Source organism: Pollicipes pollicipes, unplaced genomic scaffold (genome assembly GCF_011947565.3).
Source record: "Pollicipes pollicipes isolate AB1234 unplaced genomic scaffold, Ppol_2.1 Scaffold_4881;HRSCAF=5763_pilon_pilon_pilon, whole genome shotgun sequence".
NCBI lineage: Eukaryota > Metazoa > Arthropoda > Thecostraca > Pollicipedomorpha > Pollicipedidae > Pollicipes > Pollicipes pollicipes.
This window is the reverse complement of record NW_023596576.1, coordinates 8,893,814-8,920,041: the sequence shown is the minus strand read 5'-3', so window position 1 is coordinate 8,920,041 and position 26,228 is coordinate 8,893,814. Positions and strand designations below refer to the sequence as shown.

General features: G+C 52.8%; 1 protein-coding gene and 1 long non-coding RNA gene across 2 annotated transcripts; one reads left to right on the top strand and one right to left on the bottom strand.

Annotated features, from left to right (window-relative positions):
* Nucleotides 1-16,585: 16,585 nt before the first annotated feature.
* Nucleotides 16,586-18,043, bottom strand: LOC119101845 (uncharacterized). The gene is made up of 3 exons (XR_005094621.1): nucleotides 17,735-18,043; nucleotides 17,329-17,526; nucleotides 16,586-16,677 (listed from the first exon to the last, which is right to left on the bottom strand). It is a non-coding gene; the product is annotated as an uncharacterized LOC119101845 (long non-coding RNA).
* A 365-nt stretch (nucleotides 18,044-18,408) lies between these two features.
* Nucleotides 18,409-25,589, top strand: LOC119101597 (protein fem-1 homolog B-like). The gene is given in 10 exon segments (XM_037224946.1): nucleotides 18,409-18,524; nucleotides 20,002-20,363; nucleotides 20,515-20,699; nucleotides 21,117-21,578; nucleotides 21,580-21,804; nucleotides 22,171-22,314; nucleotides 22,815-22,927; nucleotides 23,418-23,522; nucleotides 23,864-24,087; nucleotides 24,434-25,589. Coding segments are annotated over 9 exon segments (1,977 nt in total). The 5' UTR covers nucleotides 18,409-18,524; nucleotides 20,002-20,047; the 3' UTR covers nucleotides 24,637-25,589.
* Nucleotides 25,590-26,228: the final 639 nt, after the last annotated feature.

The following is a 26,228-nucleotide window of genomic DNA, read 5'->3' as shown; positions in this document are numbered from 1 at the left end:
CGCACTGTCTACCTTGTCAATTGATGGCTAATATTTTAAACGTCGTTGAAAAATACGCAGTTCATAAGTTTATGTCATATCCGAAAATATTACTAGTGGAGTTCAGCATAAAGTGTATGAATGCTCTCGCGTCAACATATTGCAGTGCATTCGAGCCCACCAATAATCCAGTCCACAGTTCACTTTTTGTGCACTAAGAGGGAATAAACAAAGAAATTTCCGGATCTAGGGGTGTCATTTTGTATAATTTTGGGGGTGAGGGCTGAGCCCCAATGCTGAATTGAGCCCCCTTCATGTCAAGTGAGCCACTCCATGTACGCTGAGCCCCATCCCCCAACGCACATGAAAAACGGGCATGCCGGGCCAACGCAGTGCAGCATGCCTTTAAAATGCCAGTGAACCAGGCACCTAAACGCATCACTTCTAGCGTCCTTAATCATGCATCATAATTTTTACTATCACATTGGCTCAAAATCGGAGAAAACTCCGAAACATCACAATAATTTTGAAACCAACCAAGAACATTTGAAAATGTTGACCAGAAGGGTCAGAGCTGTCTTTGTTACATCCTAAGATAATCGATCCAATCTCAAACATAACTGCCCGTCCTGGAGCACCGGACCATTTAGCCTGGAAAATCGAAATACCTTCGATCTGTTTTACCTATGTAAGCTATAGATGTAAATCATCCAAGACAGCGCCGACCACATTGGTAATTACTAGTACGTAAGCAGTTCGAGAGCGCACGCATGGTTTGACCCGACTGGAATAGAAAGGTCAGATGATAACTAGCCAACGAGGGTCAACCCAGACCCGGGGCGGCCGTGCCGCAGCATTCTGGGGCACGTCAACCCCTCCGTATTCGTGTCTGGTGAAACGGTGGAGGCGACATTATCCGTTGAACTGGCGTCACGACTGGAGCGTACGCTCAGAGTACACGCAACAAGCGGGTACTCTGCTTAGCTTATGCTTAGCTTATGCTTAGCGGGTACTCTGAACTCAAAGCCGCTCATGTCTCATGCAAACCATTCGGAATGTTCTTTTTTCTAATCGACACTGGCCATTATGCCGGATCATGGCATGTTAGCAAGGTTAAGTGACATGGCGAGTCCCTTCTAGGTTGGTTTTGATTGATTTTGTGTGTCGATTGCGCCGTGGTTAAGACATCCGAGAGATCACATCACAGTATCATGGGCAACGTCAGAACAGGTCACGTGAGGAACCTGCACGAACAAATGTCAGCAACATATTTCCAGACGGCGTATGGCGGGTCAAATGGTATCATTGGCTTTGTCGTGTCATTCCCTGTTCTGGAGATAATTTCATAGATGTCCTCAAATCACCAGTTGATATCTTACTAAGTCAAGCTGCAATGCAGTAACCATGTAGACCCTGCAGTCTAGAGAACCGCGGCCTCCTCGGCTTTCTTTAAAATTTGTACACTCGAGAATTACGTCGACAGGCCTGGCGTTTATGTAACACGGAAAGCTGTGGCATCTGAAGATCCCCAAACACCAGATCAATGTTCAGCGCTGACCATGTCAGCTCTTGTCCGATCAGCAAGGTAACTAGCGCGCCAGAGGTCATTTAAACTTACCTTAATCCTTCCGAGTCCCGATCGCTTCACAGTCTGAGGGGGCAAGTAGTCGGAACTTAGGGCTCTGAGACGATGTGAGTAAGAAACATGTGGTGGATGCGAGTATATCGAAACGTCAGTATATTATCCCAATGACACCATTCAACTCGCCGTATTATACGATGTCTTGGAATATGTCACTCGTTCGCGCAGGGCCCTTGCGCGAACGGGAGACAGTCTTCCGTGATCTGAACTACCTCGCGTCTGGTTTTGTCACGTGGTTTCTCAAATACTTTCAGCACGGTGCGATTCAGGCATAGAATCGATCAAATCAAGATCTTTAAGGCTCAGGAGTCGCACTCCCTACGGAAATGGCAACGGCTAAATGTAAGTAGCACTAAATTATTTCCATATATATATAGATATATAATATATATATAATATATATGGAAATAATTTAGTGCTACTTACATTTAGCCGTTGCCATTTCCATATATATATATACATATATATATATAGTATATATATATATATATATATATATATAATATAATATGTGTGTGTGGTGTGTGTGTGTGTGTGTGGTGTGTGGTGTGTGTGTGTGTGTGTGTGTGTGTGTGTATGTTCAATTAAAAATAACTGCTGACTCAGCATTGACAAGTTTTTTGACGCATCGTTCAAGTTTCCAGGCTTTTGACTTCGCATCGTCGCTTAGTTCAAATATGGCTCGCACAAAATTACTCATATATTCGTCGCTCTTTACATTCTAATGTTTTGAGATCCTATCTCATAGTCGGAGAAGACTGAATGGCACAAGAAGCAAGTTTTGAGTTCTAAAGGACAAAAAATGTTCACTATTATTGGAAAACGTCTTTTTGTACAAAGAACACAAATAAGCATAGCTAATTGAAGTGAGACAGAACCCTATTTTCACCTTGATACATATAAGATACGATTAAAATGGGAACATTACAAAGACACAATGGGAACACTATTGCTACAATCACATTAATAGTGGTCACCGCCCACCACCTAATAGCTCAACAGTTGTGCAAAAATTTGTTTGTCTGTTCAGGGCTGAAGAGACTTCGTTGATGAATACACTTTCCCAAATTTGAAGGCGTCTTCTGTCATTGCACGTCTGTAAAATGTCGTTGTTGTCTGTCAGTTGTTGTCGTGTCAAGTTGTTGTCGTGTCAATGTTCTGTCGTGTTCATGTCGCGTGTGGTCTAGAGGTGTCCTGTCCCGTAAGTGCATTGTCAGGCGTCGTGAAAGTGTCGTTGTGGTCACACCACTGTAGTGTATGGAACGAAGTTTGCAGCCTTCGATGTTGCATCTGAATTGATACACTACCTTGGTGCGTTTTGGTTTGTCGGGTTTCTCTGGGCTGTTTCCGATAAGAAAGTTAAAGATTTTCTTTTCACCATAATAAGTGACGACAGCGTTTACAATCATCCCGAAATTCCTCCTCTCAGAATATCAAAGCGCCTTCTTGAACAATTACTAAAAGCCTACGCGTTCGAAATCCCTTTCCGCGGGGCTGATGGACGCAGGTATTACCAAATTGAAAGTGTTGCGATGGGCTTACCTCTAGGATCTTTATTTGCTAATTTCTTTATGGGACTTGTAGAAGCTGACACACTACAAAATGACGACATAAGACCAGACATTTACTGCCGCCAGGTAGACGATATCTTTGTGAAAGTTAGGGACATTGACCGACTAGGACGTATCAAAAACGCCGTTGAAGAGCAGTCCGGTTTAAATTTCACAAAATAACTAAGTGTGCAAAATATAATACCCGTATTGACGTGACTATTGACGGACAAGGACAGCGATTGAAAAGGGACTGTATACGGAAAACAGACTAACAACGGACGGTGCTTAAATGCTGACAGTAAGCGCCCTCAACGCCACAAAATTAGCGTCATAAGGTCCTTCATTAGACGTGTATTTAAGCACTGCTCTGATTGGACAGGACTGCACTCAGAATTGATAAGAGTCAGACAGATCTTGGTGAACAACGGCTTTCCAAATTCTGACGTTGAAAACGAAATACAACGACATATGACAAGACATTTGGACAGCAAACCAAGACAAGACATCCAACTAACCCTCAAACTTTATGATCGAAATCAAGTGGCATCTGCCCACAAACAGGACAAAAAAGCTTGACGTAAAATCATCTCTCGACATGTTAAAGGTAAAAAACGACCACAAAATAGACGTCATTATTTATTATCGTGATGAGAAGATCTCTTACTTTTATGAGAGACAGCCCAGACAAACTGGACAAAGTAAAATGCACCAACGTAGTGCATCAATTAAAAAGCAACATCAAAGGCTGCTGAAAACTTCGCTCCATGCACTACATTGGTGTGACCACAACGACACTCTCACGGCGCCTGACAATGCACGTCGTGAGAGTGTCGTTGTGGTCGCTCCAATGTAGTGTGTGGGACGAAGTTTGCAGCCTTCGATGTTGCATTGGAATTGATACACTACATTGGTGCATTTCAGTTTGTCGGGTTTGTCTGGGCTGTTTCTCATAAGAAAGTTTGATATCTTCTTATTACAATAGTAAATGACAATGTCTATTTTGTGGTCGTTTTTGCCTTTAACACGTTGAGAGATAATTTCCCGTAAAGCTTTTTCATCCTGTTTGTGAGTAGATGTCATTTGATTTTGATAGTACAGTTTGACGGTCGGTCACGACGCCTGACAATGCACTTACGTGACGGGGCACCCCTGGACCACATGCGACAGGAACACGACATGACATTGACACGACAACAACTGACAGACAGCACTGACATTTTACGAACGTGCAGTGACAGAAGACGCCTTCAAATTTGGGAAAGCATATTCATTAACGAACTCTCTCCGGCCTTAAACAGACAGACAAATTCTTGCAGAACTCTTGAGCTACTAGGTGGTGGGCGGTGAGCACTTCCGATGTGATTGTGACAATAGTGTTCCCATTGTGTCTTTGTGATGTTCCCATTATGAGTGTTTCTTACATGTATGAAGATGAAAATAGCAATCCGTCTTACTTCAATTAGTTGTGCTTCATTTATGTTCTCCGTACTAAAAGATGTTTTCCAACAGTAGTGCACAATTTTTTCATCCTTTAAAACTCAAAACTTATTTCTTGTGCAATTTAGTCTTCTCCGAAGATGAGATAAGATCTCGAAACGTTAGAATGGAAGGAGTGATGAATATATGAGTAATTTTGTGCGAACCATCTTTAATCTAAGCGATGACGCAAAGTCAAAGTCCCGGAAACTAGAACGATGCATCAAAAAGCTCGTTAATGCTGAGTCAGCAGTTATTTTTAATAATATATATATATATATATATATATATATATATATATATATATTGCGTTATCTACAGGATCAAACATCATTCTAATATGCCGAACGCTTCATTAGAAACATCATATCAAGCGCTGTCTAGAAATGTGTCTCAGCCTCTGTTCCGGGTGAGTCACGCGATTTCTTGCACAGTCGAAGCGTGACGTGACAGGGACACGGATACAGTTAAAACTGGTTTAGATGGGCTCCCGACGCTAGTTACCTTGCTGACCGGGCAAGAACTGATAAAATGGCCAGTGTGGAATATCAATAAGTCTTTGCTGTTCAGAGGTCGCAACTCTCGATATCCAAAAAACCGAGCACCATCGACGCAGTGTAGTATGCAACACACCTGTATAGATTTTAAGCAAAACCGAACGGTCGCGATTTTGCAAGCGAGAGGTGTTTCTTTTGATAGAATCAATGAAAAAAACAGTGGATTAGATCAACTGCAGACAACCTTAGAGCCTTTGTAGAGCAGGGAGATCAAAAGATGTCGTCAGCTGTCTCCTAAAATAGTCACGCTTTGATCTAATCCACTGTTTCCGATTGATTTCGGCAGTAAGAGTGTCTTGCTTTGGGAACCTTTGCTTCCAGTTTGCTTTAAAACAGCTACAGGTGTGACATTACGAGATTACGGTCCACAGTTTTCGCCTCTTCAGAGGAACTCGAACGTTGAGACCTCTGGGGTTAACCGAACTCCGGATCGGTATTCGAAACTGGCCATTACGCTAAATGATGCCTGTTGAGCAACATAAACAACTTATTCGAACCCATCTAACCTATATATCATGACAACCGCGACCGGTGGTATCGTAACCGGAACATGCGGTAGGCCGGGTGACTGATCCAGGACCGGTGTCCAGTCAGGTCACGGTTCAGTCCGCACGAGCAAGTATGTATGACACGTTGCCAAACTACGTGTGGCATGGCGCATTGAATCATGCGCTGACTTCATCAAATGTACGCGGTTCTGGAAATAACGTGATGATCAATTTTGAAGTGATCATTTTTTAGCATGATATATTAAGCGGTAAACTGCGACCACCCCGTTAACTTCAGTGCGGCATGCACATGATCTGGAATACCGCAAGCAATTGTATTGCCTTGGGAAGAGTACATTCAAAAGTGTTCGCAGTTTCCCTGTCGAACGGCTTTCGTGCTCCAGTCAAAAGAAAATAATTAATTCAGCCATAGCCTGGCTATTTCATGACAAACGTGAATTTATCTCCAGAACCAGGCATTCCCTGATGCCAATGATACCGTGGACTTCCCATGAGGTACACAGTCTGGGAATGTGTCAATTATGCTCGGTCTTGTGGGCATCACGTGACCTGATCTGACCTTTCTCATGACACTGTAATGTAACTTCTTGAGCACTTTTTCTTTAAAGCAGCTACAGGTGTGACATTACGAGATAATGGTCCCCAGTTCTGCTATTGCAACTGTGGTGCGATTAACGCATGGGATTAACCAAAACAGATCTGGGTGTGACCGGTGGCGTTGCCAAGATCTCGCCCAGTATTAGACTAGAGCGGGTCATGTGCCGCCCTTCCAGTCGAGGGAGGATTGTGTCGGGCTTGGGAGCTTGTTTTCATGCACTAGGTATCATTTCTATATTTTGGTAGACCATGTTGGTCCACACTTCTATATTTTGGTCATTTCTATTGCTTGGTATTTTGAGCGTCGATCTAGTGTCACGGCCAGTGCCGCCGAATATCGATATTGCCTCCGGCTGCTTTCAGACGTCAAAGCTAGCGTAGCCCCGTGAAAGGTGGGCAGCTGTCTCAGTTCCTATATGTTCTTAACGTGCAATGATTTTGAGGAACATAGAGTCGCAAAATTCAAACGGATTTGGGTTTCGGTAAGTTACTGTACCTCTTAGAGCAGACCGTGTAGTTTTTTTTTAGAAGATAATGGTCAATGTCTTACAATCTAGGCATTCTATCACGAATGCCTATGAAAGCGTTTTTTACATCGGCATAATATGCAAGATCCAGTAGTCCATATTGCGCATAATTCTTGTCAACGTTTTTTTATTGACTGTATTTCTTCGGGAGGTGAAACCACCTGATGTCCTGAGGAAAGGCTTTGGCTCGCAAGCCAGAGTGTCATGGGATATTTTTGCCACCGGTTTTGACGAAATCAAGGGGGCCGTTTACTTATGCTAGATGAGTATCGAACTGCTGCTGACTAACACATGTGCACTTCATCAGGAATGTTGGCCGTCACTCCTTGTCTCCATCTCAATCATAAAGGGCGTTCGACACGTTCAAAGAGCGGGTAAACACAATGAAATATTTCGTGCGGTTAGCTATACTTTTGTCAACGATTCCAACTCGTTGGCAAGGCTTTGTCCTGAGCCGTTAACCACCTTCAGCAAAATTGGGTGCCGTTAGATATCTGCCATTGCGGCGCATATTTAAGGCAACCAAACAGATAGAAAAAAGCTCAACATTCATCTTGATTGAACGATGAATGCATTATGAACGCAAGCGAAACAAATCCATCGCTGTTTGGAACATTTCCTCCACAATGCAAAAAACAATGATGGAATACAACGAATAAAGCTAGAATAAGCAGGGCTAGTGCTGTTTTTTATATCCTGCTTGAAATTTTACAGATCAGCATTTCCAAAGCTCGGTCAATAACCATGACCATACCCTGCTGCCCCAAAAATCCGCCCAATCTAGCCCGTTAACACTTGTATATGGATGCAGCTGGGTTTAGTCAAGCTGTAAAAGTTTAACTGGCACCGCCACGGCACGAGCGGGACCACTAAAACGTTCGCGTGCTCCCCACACACGCATACGCGAGCCTCTTGCATGCACGGGGCCTTGCGTGAGTCAACACCGGAACGTACCGAGCACGTACATACAAATGCGTTCCATTTTCGTCCACAAAAATGCTGTTCTCGGTGCACGCAAAACGAACGCGACTATGACTTGCCACGCACTCATCGCTCGAAAGACCGGAAGGATTGGAGCCACCGCGAGGAGGGCGCCCATGACAGCAGACTGGACGCAGGCGGGGTGCGGAGGGCAGTCTGCAGAGCCGTGGTGTTCATGGTTTCCGCAGCCCCCGCCGTGACGGTCCGGTGTGTGACCGCCGGCGCGCATGCCGATCTCGCTGGGCCGCCGCCATCGGCGATCTGATCAAACCTGCAGTTCCCGGGCGCCCGTGTATCGGAGGCCAGGGGTCACGCGGTGGCGTCCGGCCGGATCTGCGAGGCACGACACCTGCCACAACCGCCCGCCGGCACCGTATCGGAGATCGCCGGGCGGTGACGCCGATCTCGTGACGATCGGGTGCCGGCGGCCGCGGCGGGAACTCTCCTGGGGTGGGGCAGGCGGGCGAGCTGGCGAGGCTGCGGCGTCGAGTGCTCAGGCCGACGCGTAAAGCTTGGGCGATGCGACGTGTGGTTTCGGGCGAAGGGTTCCTGGTATGAAACTTCCCTATACTTTTCGGGCGGTGCGTACCTGGAGGGCTCGTGATACATGTGCGCCGTCACAACATTGAGATCATTCGGCGGGCCCCACACTGCTCTGGTGACGGCGATGACAGTGACGGTGATGACGGTGACGGCAATTGCGGTAACGGTGATGGCGTTGGCGGTGATGGCGGTGACGGTGGTGGCGATGACGGTGATGCCGGTGACGATGATGGCGGTGACGGTGATAGTAGTCAGTCATGGCAGGCAGTCCTGGTGATGGCGGTGACGGCGATGACAGTGACAGTGGTGACTTGATATCGCTGGCATGCCGGACAGACTGGGCCAGGCAGGCCGCATGTCAGAACGTGTGACGTGCCTGTCACAACGAGAAGTCCAAACAATGGGACCCTTAACGTCGGTGTCGCTGTAATGATATATATATATATATATATATATATATATATATATATATATATATATATATATATATTCGTACACAAATAACGAAAGGCCTCGGCCAAACGAAGCACGAGCCCTGTCCCATGGCATGCTCCAAAGAAAGTGCTGCGGTGGTTTGGGTCTGCTGTTTAGTGACAACGTGCCGTTGTGCGGTAAAAAAAAGATCCCGCAATTCCCTGTAGCACACGATACTGGGATTGTGCATGGTGTGGAAGGTACGCCTGCTATGTGACGCTTGCAAGTCACTGATTTCAGCGTGATATTACGATGCCTCTGGCATACCTTCACCCGACGTTGCAAAAACGTGAATGTTCCCACATAAGAGCCGGCTAATAGCATTCGTCTATAATATTGCGAGTAAGAACAAACGACATTAACATAACAGCAACAAGTCAAGCTCTTCACAAACATAACACTGCCAAGGAAACAATCATCTCAGTTTGACACAAACCACTAGCAACTAACCGAACTCCAAAGAACCAGCAACAATCTGCGCCGTGCCACCAAGCATGCCGCTTCTGGAGCGCAATACCGAACGCACGCTAGCCGCGCTAGACCCAGCGCGGGGGCTGCAACAACACGAACACATCTCTCGGGGACCGGCCAGGGGGTGGCGGCCGCGCTGTTCAGGGGTGCCGCCGCCGCAGCCGCGGGCCGGCGGGGCTGGAGCTGGGCACGCGGCAGGGCCGGGCCACGCTGCGGCGGATGACGTCGTCCGGCGAGCGCGGGGGCCTGGGCGCCGGCGTCCGCAGCGACGCGCGGCTGTAAGTGCGCACGCACGCCGACCCCAGCGGGAGCACCTCTGCCGACGAGGGCCGCCAGTTACACAGGGGGTAGCGGGTCACTCTGATCGCAGATTGCCGTGACCGAAACGTCATTCTGTTATTGACCCGTGGTCAAACGTAATTGGATTCATAACGATTACCTGCTGATTCTTCTATCCCATTCCCTCTTGTTTACCCATGCCATGCCCCCTCCCCCCCCCCCCCCCCCCAGCTCCCCTCCCTCCGTGGCCGGACGTACCGGCCGCCTCCCAGGTGAAGTCGTACACGTCGCCGGCGGCCAGCAGCGTCCTCCTGCCCGTCAGCTGCTCCAGCGAGGCCACCTCGCTCTCGGGCGAGTACACCGGGCGGCGCCTGACCGGCCGCGCTGCCGGCTCCGGTGACGCGGCGGCGCCCTCGGCCGGACCAGGCAACAGGCGGGGCCGCGGCGCCGAGGCTCCGCCGCGCCAGACCGGCGGCCGCGGCGCCAACGCGCCCTCCGACGCCTCCCGCCACCTGGGCTGCGGCAGCGCCGGCCGGGCTCGCACTGCGTGCTTCACCGTCGCCGTCGGCGGCAGCGGGAGCGCCGGCGGCTGCGGCGGCGGCGGCACAGTCGGGCCGGCCTGGGCGGGGACCAGGACCGGCCCAGCCTGGCGGCGCGCCGAGCTCGGCTGGCTGCGGGTCCACGGGCCGACCACACCCTGCGGCGCGACCGCAGCCGCCTGGAACGCCCACTGAAGCGACGCACGCGTCAGGACATCCGGGCCAGACCTCTCTGTTACCTGGCTACCGCTCGCCAACTGGTGCTGTTTAAGCGCAGCAGCTTATGCAGTCTTTCGCAGCATTTCAACCTGTCCTATATAAGCTCAGGTATTTTGTATAGCTGGCTAAGGTCAGGGACTGGTTTACGATCATACAAGCGATTCTCGCATTTTTGAACGAGGCAAACGTCGACTGCGGCAATTTCAACAGAAACGGCTGAATCCGTCGGTGAAAACCGGAATTTCCTATAAACCCACCAAAACCGGAATAAAAAACGGACCGACAACAGGAATATCCCACAAACTCCACCCTGACGAAGGGTTGCCCCAAAACAGGACGGCGTTGCAGCAGCGACCGGACAGCTATACCGCCTGGACCAGTGATAGGGGCCGGGCGGGGTGCTGACCTGTCTGGAGGGGTCTGCTGTCTCACGGGCGCCGAGCCTGGTATCGTCCACCGGCGGCCGACGCTTGCATGGCGGCGAGGCGTCGACACTGGTCGGGTCCTGCCAATCGGACGGCATTCACCGCCAGCCGGTGCCACATGGCGACATTGCCATTGACAACACCTGCTGCCAGTAGTAGGCACCTCCCATACGTTTGAAGCGTTCGAGTTCCCTAAACAAACCCGAGCTCATGAGACGTAAGACTCTGCTTGTAAAGAGGGCAATCCAGGTCGTGAGGTGTACGCGATGATTCGGAGCGCTCCAGCTTTGGTGCCGTCTGCCGGTATCACTCAGAGCTACATCACTACGGACGGTACCCCAGCCGACCTGCCGGCGCTCACACGGGGATTCCTGCCGGAGTCCGGCTGCACGGCCACAGCCGCGTCAAGGGACGTCTGAAAAGGGACGGAGCCTCCAGCAGTCTCCCCTGTGGCCGGGTCAGCCCGTCCTGACCAGATCAACGGAGGCGCCGCCGCCAGCGGTCTTCCCTGTGGCCGGGTCAGCCCGCCCTGACCAGACCGGCGGGGCGGAGCCGCCAGTCGATGAGACTTCGCCATGGCAGGCCACTGCGGCTGTGGTGAAGACGGGGGCCGTGCCCAGTGGCCACTGACATGACCGTCTCGCCGGGAAGCCGACACGGTACAGATTCCCCGGCGGCCACCAGTGACCTGCCGTGCGGTACAATCCGTGACGGCAGGCGTCACTCACCTGCTGCCAGCGGAGGCCGTCGGCAGGGCGCCCGGCCGGCCGGCCGACACCGGCTGGGGCTGTACCGTGCCGACGGGCGAGGTGAGCGTAGCGCGGGCGGCCAGCGGCGCCGGCGCCGCTGCCGCCTGACGGACCGCCTGCGACGCACGGCCGGCGGGTCAGCCGCCGGGAGTCGCCGGCGGAGGGGGCGGAGGAGGGCCCAGCGCCGACGGCGCCGCCCTCGCACACCCACACCCACACGAGCACGCACTCACCCATGCACGCATGTACACACACGCACGCACACACACACTTGACGCGGGAGCCGGCGTTTAGTTGAAATTAGAGCCAACCCGAACACAGCGAGGCTGCGAGTGTTATTGACTCAGGCTGCTCGGCACTCGCAAACAGGCAGGGGCAGCATTTGGACAAGAAAACTAAGATAACGAGCGGTAAAGCCATCGTGGTTTCACTCGTAGTTTCTCGTCAGGGTTATTAAAATAACCATCTATTCCTACCGCGGATGTGTTTGTTTTATCTGATTCTATCCTTATCGGCTCTGGTGCGCCTATTCATTTCATGTTTGCTGTACTTAATGATTTTGTTACCTGGCAACAAATCAGCGAATGTAAAATGGCGCATGGGTGCGTGACGACGAAGCAAGAACGCTTCCGGACTAAGTTTATCGCTTAATTTGCTAGGATTTACAGCAAACGATGGGTTTTGTGCGCTGGTAATCCTACAGAGATTTATAGCGAGCAACCTTTACCAAACCTTCTACACATGCTTGATAAAGCATCCCGGGAACTCTAGCTAGTGATGAGTTTCTCATGACCAGTCCAGCACTAGCATGGAAATGCCGCATTGAGGCTACATAATCCCGATGACGAAGCAGCTGCTGCAGCAACTGCTACAGCGACAAGGAGCGTCCGTCGTGGTCATAGATGAAGTCGTTGCCAAGTAAGCATGTGGTACTTAACACCAACACCGTGTTTCAGGTATTGGTACTGAGAGGTATTGGTACAGGTATTGGCTCTACTTTGGTACTGTATCTCAGGTCTAACGGTGCGCGTTGTCGGTTCAACCGTCTCGGAATGTGCTTGACACGCCGCTTTTAAGTTTGCCCTCACCCGACGGAGATTTGTCAGACATCCGCCGCCGTAGGAAAACTGAACGTTCACGCAGATCGTATCTTCGGAAATAGGTATGAGTGCCGTGTTCCAAGGTGATAATGGTAGGCCTGGGGTGGCGTTAAATCAAAGACCTCTGCTGTCGCAGACAAATCTGCGTCATCTTGCATCGGTCTGGACCAACAATGAGCACGAATAAGCTGAGGAAACCACACGTTGCATTTGGTTGCTTTTTTAGCCCTAATGAAGACAGAAGCCCAGCAACGACTTTGTGATACAACATACTTTATTCAAGCACCAAAGACCCTAAGCTCCTCGTGTATTGGAAACGAGGAGTTCAAGGCCTAGCTACGAGCTCAGCCACGAGCTCTAACTCTGACAACGAACGTCTTTCAAAACACCGGGAGTTACTGGTTAGGCGACGAGACCAAGCTGGCATAGGCTGCATCGACAAAGCTCAAAATAAAGTGTTTTGCTGTCCTCATGCCCGGTCCGGTTCATCGAAGCGTTCCGGCTAAGCCGTCTGCGTTTCAGGCTGCCTTTAGCGCGGTATCGTACGCTTAGCGTTAAGGCCATGAGATCCTTAACAGCCGGAAAGTTCATGGTGTTCATAATGCCTGGTGTATGGACTTCACGGTAGACATGTGTAGATACGTAAATCCAGAGCATGTGGTGTTGTTTTACGTCATGCAACAAATTTCGCGCGTCTGCGGAAAGCTAAACTGGGTCTCTGTGAAAACTGTAAGTTGTTCCCACTCTCACCATTGCAAACTCCTGCATACGTACATGCAAAGATGGCATTAACAGACATGGTTTTCTCTTAATGCGAATATTTAGAACAAACAATTTTAAAATATGTCTGAGATCACCTAATGCTGTGCATCACAAGAACACCTGTCAGCCTGCATCTGGTTTTTGACGCAAAACAAGCGTTTAAATGAAACTAACCTCCAGTCTTTACACCATCAGGTCAGAGCTCTTATGCCGACAGTAAACGATCTTCAATATGCCAGGAGCTGCTGGTTAAACTATACCACACAGCATTGTTTGCCTTGTCAATGCCCTGCGTTTCAAATTGTGCATGTCGTCACGAGTGATAACTAGCACAGCTTGACTATAAGCACACTGCTTGAAACATCGGCAATATAACCAATGTTTGCTTGGAAACGTCGTTTGGCCAGTATTTCCCGGTGGCTGGTACATTGAAGGGCAATAGCTGTCAGCACAGAAACTTTACACTCACAATGACACAAAAACAGGAGCTTAAAGCCCCTCCTTGCTTAAATCAAGTAAGACTTTGTACCGCTACGTAAACAAAGTAGATATTTCGGCAAAAGCCCAACCCATGGCATCTTTTGCGGCATCATCAGCTTATTTCACCAGGCACCATCTGTGGCAGGATGTTGAATGAACAGTGCCACACCACGGCGGCATAATATCAAAACTGTCGAACCTGCCCAATAGCAGCGCTTAACGAGCATTGCACGGTTGCATTTGAGACCACTGGGCGTGAAATATTTCCTTGGGCGATCTCCGCCTGCAACATAACCAGCGACCGCTACATCCGGAAAATGGCACGGTACTGACTGTGAACAGCTTGCGGCGAGGTTTGGGTAAAACCGTCGCAGCAGGTAATGTGTAATACGCTGCACAAGGCAATGTCCCCCTTGACGAGATACATTACCTTGTACAACAAATTTCCAGCATAAACCGTTAAAGGGTAGTTCAGATATCTACTTTTTCCTAAAAAATGCTTCGAAGCGGCCTTGAATGTGCATGTGCCCTAATATTAGCAGCTGAGGACCGACTCATATCACGCAAGAGCAACGCCGGCACTGGTGTGCATTGGCTATTCAAACCGTACTGCTGGTCCGTGCGCGAGCTGCTGACCTGCTGTGAGAGCTGCTCCAGCAGCTGCGCTGCCAGCTGGCTCTGCTGGCCGCGCAGGTCCTGTGCCAGCTGTTGCGGCAGCTGGCGCGCCTCGGCCACGGCTGCGGTCATCTGTTGAGCGGCCGCCGCCAGCTGCTGCACCGCCTCCCGGTCACTGGCACACAGAGTCGGGCCGGACCTGTACAGGGGAGAGGCCACGCTCCTTCCGGTCACTGACAAACAGAGTCGAGCCGGACCTGTACAGGGGAGAGGCCGCGCTCCTCCCGGTCACTGACACACAAGGTCGGGCCTGATCTGTCCCGGGGAGAGGTCACACTCCTCCCGATCACTGACAAACAGAGTCGAGCCGGACCTGCACAGGGGAGAGGTCACACTCCTCCCGGTCACTGGGGCACAGGATCGGGTCGGACCTGTGCAGGGGAGAGGCCGCGCTCCTCCCGGTCACCGGCACACAAGGTCGGGCCGGACCTGTACAGGGGAGATGTCACACTCTTCCCGGTCACTGGGGCACAGGGTCGGGTCGGACCTGTGCAGGGGAGATGCCACACTCCTCCCAGCCACAGGTCGAGCCGGACCTGCACAGGGGAGAGGCCACGCCCCTCCCGGTCACCGGCACACAAGGTCGGGCCGGACCTGTACAGGGGAGATGCCACACTCCTCCCAGCCACAGGTCGGGCCGGACCTGTACAGGGGAGATGTCACACTCCTCCCAGCCACAGGTCGAGCCGGACCTGCACAGGGGAGAGGCCGCGCTCCTCCTGGTCACCGGCACACAAGGTCGGGCCGGACCTGTACAGGGGAGAGGCCACACTCTTCCCGGTCACTGGGGCACAGGGTCGAGCCGGACCTGTACAGGGGAGATGCCACACTCCTCCCGGTCATCGGAACACGGGGTCGGGGCGAACACGACATACCTGATGCCCTCGATGGCCTGATGCAGCAGCTCGAGCCGGTCGGCGGTTCTACCACTCTGTCGCGCCGCCTCTGACGCCGTCGCCTTCAAGTCCTGCACGGCCGCGAGCACCTCGGCGTCCGACTGCGGGCCCAGCACGCCGTCAGCGTGGCGCCGCTCGAGCGGCCGGCAGCGCTGAACGACAACTAGGCTGGCGGGCTGAGCGGCACAGCCGGCAGCGTGGCGCCGCTCGACCGTCCTGCAGCGCTAAACGACAACTAGGCTGGTGGGCTGAGCGGCACAGCCAACAGCGCGGCCGCGCTCGAGCGGCCAGCAGCGCTGAACGACAGCTAGGCTGGCGGGCGGAGCGGCACAGCCGGCAGCGTGGCGCCGCTCGACCGTCCTGCAGCGCTAAACGACAACTAGGCTGGTGGGCTGAGCGGCACAGCCAACAGCGCGGCCTGCAGTGCAGCTTCGCAAAATAAGTTGGGGAGGAAGGCCAAACAAGGAAAACCAGTTAGTCCTGTTCGGAAATTATACAAAAAGCGAATCTGTCTCCCGATTTTATCCACTTTCAACTGATAAATTATGGTGGGGAGGGGGGTAAGGGTCTGGAGCCCCTACTAGATAATAGACTCCCTGAGAGTGGCCCAACACGGAGTGTTAGATCAATAACAATGCGTGATGTTCGCGGTACGTGTCCACCTATCTCGTGTGATCTTTTGTATGATCTATTTCTCATCACATCTATTTATCACATTATCACATTTCGTCCTTCATCTATCACATCTGAATTCTATCGGCACGTAAATCATCTGATTTCCAAAAGAAAAAGCCGTCGCGCCGAGGTCGCGTCGCCCACTGACTGACCTGGCGGCGGGCGTCGGCGACCCGCTCCAGCGTGCCGCCGAACTCGTCCAGCCGCTGGCCCAGCCGCAGCAGCTGGCGGTCGGCGCTCTCGGCCTGCTGGCGCGCCGCGCGCTCGACGCCGTCCTGCAGGCACGGCGCCAGCGCCTGCCAGCGCTCGGGCAGCGCCTGCACGTGCGCCGCCACCACCGTCAACGCCTCGCGCACGTCCCGCTCCAGCTGCTGGCGCTGCAGCCGCTCCTGCTCGATGCGCCGCTCGAGCGCCTCGCTCTTGGTGCGCAGGCTGGCGGCGGGCGGCGGCACCGACTCCAGGCTGCAGCGGCTGGCCACCTGCACGCCCGAGTCCTGGCTGTTGTCGGGCGGCACGGGCCGCGCCGCCACCGCTTCGCAGCTCCACCGGCTGCGGGGGTAGGGCGACACCTGCCCGGCAACCAGGGCGCAGATGAGGACTCTCACAACGCACCTACTACTCGTCGGATAGAGGTGGTGACAAGCACGGGAACGCGCTAGTTGGACATACTGGTCGCTCGGCAGGAGTGGCTAAGGATGAATAGCGTGAAACTGCGTGGATCAGGCTCCCTGCGCTGTTACAAAGGAGTGCTACACACGGGACTTATGCAATTTTGAACTGAAACAGCCAGCTTGGAGACCTTTCGGTGTTGTTCACAAACCTGCCTTTCTTAAGGCCTAAGCCGTTATAGTTTCTGAGCCATACGCCAGCGAAAAGTGGTGAGAGTACTTTGGAGAAAGTACTTCAGTCACCTTGGCATTCGCGACGTCATGATAACGTCGTTGAAATCCTGTCATTCCGTAGGCCATGCAGCAATCAAGAAGAAAAACATATCTGTCGAGGTATCCATATCTGGCATTCGTGAGCACGATTTCCAGATATAACGGCCGTCGATTGGCTCTCAATCGATGTTGTGCAGGGTACGATGACGTACGACGTCCTTAGATCTTTACCCAAATCTGAGAAACCCCTTCTTATATGGCTGAGATTGGCAAAACAAACCTACACGTGCATTAAGAAGCCTTATGAACTTCAACGTACATTTAAATTCAAATACCAACCTTGACCTTTTCGCCGTAGCCATGCAAAGGTTGCGACAAATCTTGTGACAGAGAAGCTTGAGAAAAATACGTGCTCTGTGAGTCTCGCGGATCAGTTCTCTGCATTCTCTGCATCATCAACTTCAGGGGCTGGTCGGAATTCATCTGCTGGCTGAACATTGCAGTATCCCAGCACCCAACAGTGCTAGACGACGCTACCTGGCAAATGAGCGAGGAGTGCTATACCCAATGCAGCGCACGCAGTTTAGTTGATCTTGATGGAAGCTTTGCGGTCCGGAACTCCTTAAAAGCGTGTTCGTGGCACTGTTTGAAAAATTAAAATGCATCGTTAGAGCTGTAATTACTTCATGTGTCCAGCCTTTATATCCAGTTGATAGCATCACCACTGACCAGACTGGTAACTTACCTACACTAATACTGATTTGCACCCTTGATCACACACGGCCATGGGCCCAGAAGGAAGCATGGAAACAGATTTAGCGCAGGTAAATGAAAGGAAAGCGCATCAGATCAAGCCCGTCTAGCTTTGCGCAAGGACATGAAATCGCGGTCCCATACCAGCGAAATGAAACAAAAGCTCAATTCAAGGCAACCACCGCGACAATCCTTATCTTGTTCCCGCCTCCCCTGTCTGCGCTTTTACGGGTGGGAGGTTCTTATGCGAAAGTACATAAGCACTTTTACACCAACCCCCCCACCTTCCAGCTCAATTTGCGTGAACGCAGTGTCGGTGCGATTGGGGGCGATTGCGATGTGGACAATCATGAACTTGTTTGAAGCTGTCTGCTTGAATTTGGTATTTGGTATCTGGGAATAAACAGTACTCAATTTCCTCTATGTACATATTATATTTTCGCTAAGTATAACACATTGCATTTCTCTGTGGTGTCGTGCATTTAAATTCTTTCCAGATAGTCTCTTACATTCAGCAGCCTCACACCTTCACGATATTCTATAAAAAGGAGTATCTTAAATACCATTCAACGGTGATAACTTTCTTGTGGAGAAAAATTTACAGAAAGCTACCATATCACAAGAATGCGCTGAGATGGCAAATCATATGCGTGTTTTGCCAATGAGGTTCCGTCAGCCGTGAGGTTCTGCTGGGAATGTGTGGGCCTGGTGCAAGGCTGTCAACGTGAGCTGATCTGGTGGGCTGTGGAGGGCTGAGAGAGCAGGCGTTTGGAGGAAAGGAGGTATGAAGGTGGTAACTGATTGTAATGAGGGGTACTAGACGTAGTTCAGTGGTAAGACTGCCTCATGAAACGTGGTTGTGTACCTAGTTAAACGAATCCTGGGTGAATGGTGTTCTGACAAATTTGACGATGCTGCCACGTGATATTTGTTTGCAATTCGAGGCGGGTGCTGTCTAGGATTAGGGAAAGTGATGAATGCAGTTGGTTGTAGCTTGCTTAGGGTTGGGAGACTAATCAACTGTGGATTGCATTTTGCTATGCAATGCTATTTAGCAGTGATGTTGTTTTCCCATGTCAAAATACGATTGTTGGGATTTACTGCAGGTACTGCCATCATGGCCTCCTCCTGTACCAGGAACACTTGCATGAATTGGCAATATGGTATATAGCAGTGTTATGTGGTGTTTTTAGTTGTTCATGCCTAGCTGCAATTTAGGGTGACCAACTTGTAATTGCATGCATGTTAAGGTGTTTTACAATTATCAAAGTTGAGGAAGGGGCTTATGCCCCAGGAGCCACCACAGCATATTCGCCCCTGCTCGGTACTGGTGACTGATTTTGTATGATGCCATTTTATCCTCATTGTAATGCTATGTTAATTGAAGAGGGGGGGGGGGGGGAGAGGGCAATGAAACCCTGACTTCCTACTAGCTATGAAATAATGTTTGGTAGTGGAATTTGGTGGTGAAAATTTCATGTGCCACAACCTTTTGCATGGTCTCCTGGTCATTTTCAGATTATGATCAGGCAGTTTTTTTGCTGAGTTTTAAAAGTGGGCCTTGTGTAACATAGTTACTAGGACTAGGCAGCTATACAAAAATAAGTTAACTGTGTGCCAGAATTATTGAAGCCATGTTTATCTATTAATTTGGAAAGGAATTTGTGAACACTTACCAGTGTGTCACTGAATGATGTCTTAATGACATAGCCAGCTGAACAGGGTTTCTGCCCTGTTATCAACCTCCACAGGTAAAAACCTGTATAAAATGGCAGAGACTTAAAATGCTATGATATTCCTTCTCTGTTAAGTATATTATATTGGTGTTAAACGGTTTTCTGAAATCAAACTACCGACATAGTACTGAGGTCACTCACAACAACACTATCAAAATGTATGGTAATTGTACTGTAGCTGATATAGAATCCAGACAGTGCAATGGAAGAACATCATAGGGCAAAGAACAAAACAGCTGAGAGAAAGAACAAGAGAAGGTGGTAAAAAGATTGATCATATTTTCATATTGTATCTGCCGTATATGAGAGGACTAGTTAGATCATTTACTTTGTTCAACTCAGCATGCCAGGAGAAACAAATCTCTGGGTACCTGCATTTGGTGAGGAGCTGTTATTTTTATGTGTAATAGTTATATTGCTCTGTCATGCAAGAGGTGCATCTGTGTTGCACATGGCACAACATGCTATGCACTTGCAAGAGTAACACCCCATGAATAACACCTCTGTACCCCCTCATCTTCAGATCACCCTGAGGTTGGAACCCCTCTCTGTCACCTGCCTGGGATGCAATGGAGGTCACGGCGGTGACCGACTTCACCCCGTCGCTGACGTACCGCGTGTTCTTCGCGGCACGGGATGGCATGACCATCACGCTGTACGCGCTGCTGGCCGACAAGCCGGCCGAGTGCGTGCGCCGCGCCCTAAGCCAGACGGTGGAGGACGGCGGCCAGCAGTGCGCCGCGCTGCTCATCGCCGCCCGTAACGGCCACAACAAAGCTGTCAAGGTGCTGCTGGAGAAGTTCGCGCCCGACATCGAGCAGGAGGGGCGCGTCAAGTTCGACGACTTCATCATCGAGGGCGCCAGTCCGCTCTGGTGCGCCGCAGGTAACGGACCACTGGCGCTCAGCAGCTCGGGGTCGGGGTGGCCACCTGCGGACGATCACCGCCTCTGTCGTGACCCGTGCCCGGCGACCGGTGTCCGCCGCGGCGCCGGCCCCCTGTGGCTCCCTGTCCGCTGACGGGTGCCCTGTCGCAGGCGCCGGCCACTTCGCCGTGGTGCGCACGCTGGTGGCGGCCGGCGCCGACGTGAACCACCCGACGGCGACGCTCTCGACGCCGCTGCGCGCCGCCTGCTTCGACGGGCGCCTCGACATCGTCCAGTTCCTGGTCGAGCACGGGGCGGACATACACCAGGCCAACAAGTACAATAACACCTGTCTGGCGAGTAGCTGCTTTTTCTGTGTTCTTCGTCATTTTATTCTGCCTCTTGTGATTTGCATGTCTGCTCGGGATGTGTAGTGAAATGCAGATTTGCAATGCTTGTCGACGACTCGTAAATGTTTGTTTGACGAGTGTCTTGCACTGGAAAAACGACTAGCCCCATTACGAGCTGTATGGGGCTAGATTGACGCGGCGCGTTTGCAGTATGGTCTGGGACCACATTCACTGGGCCGCAGTGACATTAATGCCATCATCTGCTATCAAGTGCTCGTGCGTAACGTATCCAAGCGCAATTTGCTTCACTTACCCGTCCGCGTAAATTCATTCCGTGACATCGGTGTCCCCACTTGCGCTTGTGCGTGCTTACGTGCGACAGCGGCCGGCGCTGCAGCTAATCCGACGACGCGGCGTTGGCAGATGATATCCGCCTTTAAGGGCCATGAAGAGATCGTGCAGTACCTGCTGTCGCGCGGCGCCGAGCTGGACCGGCGCACAAACTGCGGCGCCACGGCGCTCCATTTCGCCGCCGAGTGCGGCCACGTGGCCATCGTGGAGCTGCTGCTGTCGCGCGGCGCCGCCCTGCTGCCCAACGAGCTGGGCCTGACGCCGCCGCTGGCCGCCGCCGAGCGCACGCAGGCGGCTGCCGTGCGCACGCTGCTCGACCGCTGCCCGCTCAGCGTGGCGCAGCGCGTCGACGTGCTCGAGCTGATGGGCGCCACGTTCGCCAACGACAAGGACAGCTACAACCTGGAGCGCGCGGCCGAGCTGCTGCTGGAGGCGATGCGGCTGCGGGAGGCGCACGGGCTGCGCAAACGGCAGGCGGCGCCGGTGGCGGCCTACGAGAACCACTGCGAGTGCCAGAGCCTGGCCGAGCTGGAGCGGAATCCGGGCGCAGCCGGACCAGCTGCACATGGAGGGCCTGGCGATCCGGGAGCGCGTGCTCGGCCCCACCAACCCGGAGATCCCGCACGCCGTCATCTACCGCGGCGCCGTGTTCGCCGACGCCGCTCGCTTCGACCGCTGCCTGGAGCTGTGGCTGCGCGCGCTCAGCCTCAAGCAGACGACGCGCACCACCGCCTCCAAGGACCTGCTGCGCTTCGCACAGGTGATGAGGTGGCGGGGATGTCGGCCGGGCGGCGCGGCGAGACACGCTCCGGGCGCGGGAAGCAATGTGGGGTCACACACCGCCGGGAAATGTGCAGTGCGATCCGTTATCACCGTGTTTCTGGCCTAACTGAATGCCGTAAAACGGTCTTGGTTGATACATTCATGTCTGTAATGGATTGTCCCTTTACATATTTCATATATATATATATATATATATATATATATATATATATATATATATATATATATATATATATATATATATATATATATATATATTGATTCCAGCTCCAGATGCATTTGTGCTGCCGCATACCCACTCGGCTCGTTTGGACGCTAACCTTTGGCCATCCCTCTCGTGCAGGTGTTCTCCCAGATGGTGTTCGTGGGCGTGTCGTTCTCTTTCGACTGCCTGATCCAGGTGCTGGCCGCCTGTGTGCAGGAGATTGAGTTCAACCTGGACAAGATCGCCCACCCGGGCCCCAAGGACGAGCCGCCCGCGCTGCAGGTGCGTCGCCGCCTTTACCCCCTGTCGCGCTCAGCTGTCGCGCACAGCACACGGCTGCCCGTAGCCGGCCGCGTTATGGAAGCCAGTGGGGAAAAGAGGGGATCATGTGATAGGTGCACAGGAAGGAACATCACAACAGACTGACTTGAATTACCCAGTTGTACTAGTCATAGCTCCAGCTACCCATGCAATTGTGAGTGAAGGAGGTTTGTAATAATACTACTGACTTATGGATGGTGCTACGTGGCACGTGTTAGTAGCGAATTGAAGAGTAACATTTTGTGCGCCATGTGGACGTCACGATAACAAAGGTGTGATCAGCATTCGTAAATGATGAGAATTTTCAGAAAATGGATTGTGAAAGCATGCATGGGACGAGCACAGCAACTGCTGGCAGATCAGTTCGGCCGATGTTCGGGACCGCAGTGGCCCGGCCCTGTCCGTTCGGTGATGCCCCAAGGCAAGTCTGACGGCCGACTGTTGGCCGGCTCTGCTGGCAGGAGGAGCTGGAGAGCAACATGACGACAGTGCTGTACATGCTGATGATCGCCAACCGGCTGATGCCGTCGGCGACCGAGGCGCAGGGGTTCGAGGTGTACCGCTCCGGCTACCGGTCAGTGGCGCGTGCCGTGCGCGGCTTACCCCCGCGTGGCGGCGGGGGCCGGCCGCCCCGCCAGACGTCCGCACCGCGTCTGCAGCTCGCACCCACACCTGAATCTGTTTGACGTGTGACGCTCAGAGGCATGCACGCTGCCACACTGGGGACCCGCCGTGCGGTTGGAGCGTGGGATGTGGTCGGATGTCCTTACCAGCGAGGACGACGAAGGCAGTTGTTTGCGTAGACGCGGGTCTACCTTTCCCGTCTCTCATTACAGACCAGCCAGCGATGGCACACGGAAACAGTAAACTATCTGGCAGCGGTACAAGTAGGCCGAGGCTCCGGTCGTTGTGTGCGCGAAGGTCGCCTTCCTTAATGTGTGCTATGGTAGGTCATCTTTCCGGGCCAGTATTCCGCCCGTCATGTTGTGATGCACCCTGGTGAGTTAAGGTCTGGTGGTGGGTCCTGCCGCTGGAAGATGTGACCTCTGACTCCACCGCCGCAGGCTGTGCCAGCTGGGTCAGCTGACGCGGCGCGGGCGCAGTCTGCTGCACATGGTGACCTTCGCTGACACGCCCGTCGACGACTTCCACACCAGTAGCATCTGCAAGTGAGCTGACCCGTACAGCGTGCAGCTGAGCTTCCACGGCCGTCCCTTTGTAGTATATGGAGCGGTTGTGAAGCGTTCTCCGTGACCAACTCATTGTCAGTGCCAAGCTGTGAGGGGCGGAAATGTGTGCCGCGCCATCTCACGGCCTTGCTCACCTTGCTCACCACCACGGCCTTGCTCTTCCACCCGTCGGGCCCACCTCGGCTAACAAACTGCAGGCCCTCCAGACGACACCCGCATTTTTCGCTCAGCACCGGTGGAGGCGTCTGTTTCGCTTTTTTCGCCGCCTCTCTCCTGCAGCACTTTCCTGCTCCCCGCCTAATACCCGCCAGCGGCGGCAGGTTCCCGTGCTCGGCCACTGCCCGCCTGCTGATCAGCTGCGGCGCCGACGTCAACTGCCGCGACGCCGAGGGCAACACGCCGCTGCACCTGATCGTCGGCTACCAGAAGCCGATCAGCGACTTCCGGACGCTGCACAGTATCATCGAGGCGCTGGTGGACGGCGGCGCCCACATCGACGCCTGCAACCGCTCCGGCCTCACGCCGTTCGAGTCGGCCACTACAGGTCAGCCTGGCCGGCGGCGGCGCTCCGAGTGGGGTCGGGGACGCAGGGCTCGCGACGGAGGGGGAGTGGAGCCAAGGGGTGTGTCGTGGAGAAGGGTGTTCTCGTCAAGGGCTTTGGGGAATGGTGAGAGCAGCTTGTCTAAGCAGCCAACAACACTGGCGATTGTCGCGAACCTAACGTTAGCGTGCATTTGTAAATAGGTATGAAATATTATGGCTACCATGATTATTGAAATGCAACGCGTATCACAATGCGCTACGTGCCGCTGCAATTTGCTGGCCACCGCTAGCCGTGGCGTTACCCATCAGTCGCGACTTAACCGTCTGGTTCCCGCTGCTGTCGCCAGGTGTGGCCGAAATCATTCTGCGCACCAAATCGCAGATGTCGCTCAAGTGTCTGGCGGCGCGCGTGGTGGCGCGCCACCGCATCCCGTACTGCGGCGCCGTGCCACGTGACCTCGAGTCGTTCATCGAGCTGCACGGGCCGGCCGGTCACGTGGACCGTGTCACTGGCGGCCGCGGTGACGACTCCCGGGTCAAGGCCATCTGACGGCACCAGCCGGACCGCACGGGGCGGGGTGAGGGTTCGTGACCGGCGCCGCACAGGCACCGTTGGCAGTGTGGGCGAACGTTGCTGCGCCCTGCAGTTTTCGTTGAGAGTCTTGACGGGAATCTCACCTGAACATGAGCCCGGCTCCAGGCCGATGGCTGCGGAAGGGATCCGGTCCCCAGGATCGGACCCCCTGACACCGGCGATCGTGTGTGATGGTTGACCTGGACCTCTGCCCCAACGCCACCTCAAATCGTGATAATAGTTACAGCTTTCTTAACGCTGTCGGGAGGGATATGGAAGACGTATTTGGTGTTCTCCGTTATGTTTCGCCCTGTGAGCTTTTATTTGGGTTGTGCAGCGCTTAACTCCGGTGTCGCGCCGCGACAAAAAGGTGCTCTAGTGCAAATGCAATGTTACCATTTGCGCAAGTGTGCATTGCGCAGGTATCGTGTGCGGGCGCGGTTAGTGGGGAAGATAAGGAGTGTTTGTGACTGTCCGCCATTGCTGAGGGCATGGGAACGCGGTGCTTCCTGTGCTGGGACGGGACGTGGGATCGTGATGCTTTGTCGGTGCCGCAGGATGTGGGATTGTGATGCTTCGTCAGTGCCGCAGGATGTGGGATTGTGATGCTTCGTCAGTGCCGCAGGATGTGGGATTGTGATGCTTTGTCAGTGCCACAGGATGTGGGATTGTGATGCTTTGTCGGTGCCCCAGGATGTGGGATTGTGATACCGACGGTAGGGCGGAGGGGCTCTTCGTGCCTCCCCTCGCTGTGCACAGGTCTCGCGCGGGCCCGGACGGCCCGGACGTTCATTCGCTTTCTGGTGACCGGGTCGCCGAAGGGGGTGTTACTGCCAAACCTCATACCTAATCTCATGAACCTGGCACAAATATACGTCATGACTACGTTCTCCTGTGCTTTCTTTGGTTTGGCTCATAGACAAGATCCCCAACGCGGTAAGTTACTGTCATGTTCCGAACCGCTCTGTCAGGAGTTTTAGTGATGGACAATGGATTATCAGATGACGTAATGTTCGTGTGAACGCAAACTTCCTGAGCACCATCCAATCGGCGATCGGTGCTGTGAGAATGCCGGGTACAGGGTTCCGCGCTGACTCGTACCGCTGTCGCTATGGGATGCTTCGGGCGCATTGGGATGCCCCATCGTAGGGTGCTAATGCGGTGAAGCTTAGTTGGCAGTGTCATGCGGACGACTTGATAGAGCAACCAATACAATGTCTTCATGCTTCATGTCTTTTGCGCTCATCGTTCCACGTTTTGCCTTCGGCACTGTAAGTTGCTCGCACGCGCTCAATGTTCAGTGTCACCTGTCAGCCCCCACCTGCTCAATGTGTGCAGGAACATCCAGCGAGCCGGCCCAGTCAGAACGTCGCGTCAGGATGGCCAGGTGCCCCCGCGTTCAGCGGGGTCAGAGGAGCACAGACCGCTAGCAGCGAGATGGAGAGCACCATATGGTCGCTGTAGTAGTCGCCATGCACCAACTCTCAAAATCACAGCAATTTTAGCTGTTTTTCCATTGAAAGGCACGCTGTGGTGGCTTGGCTACCTCGGCTTTTCGCAATGCTCTC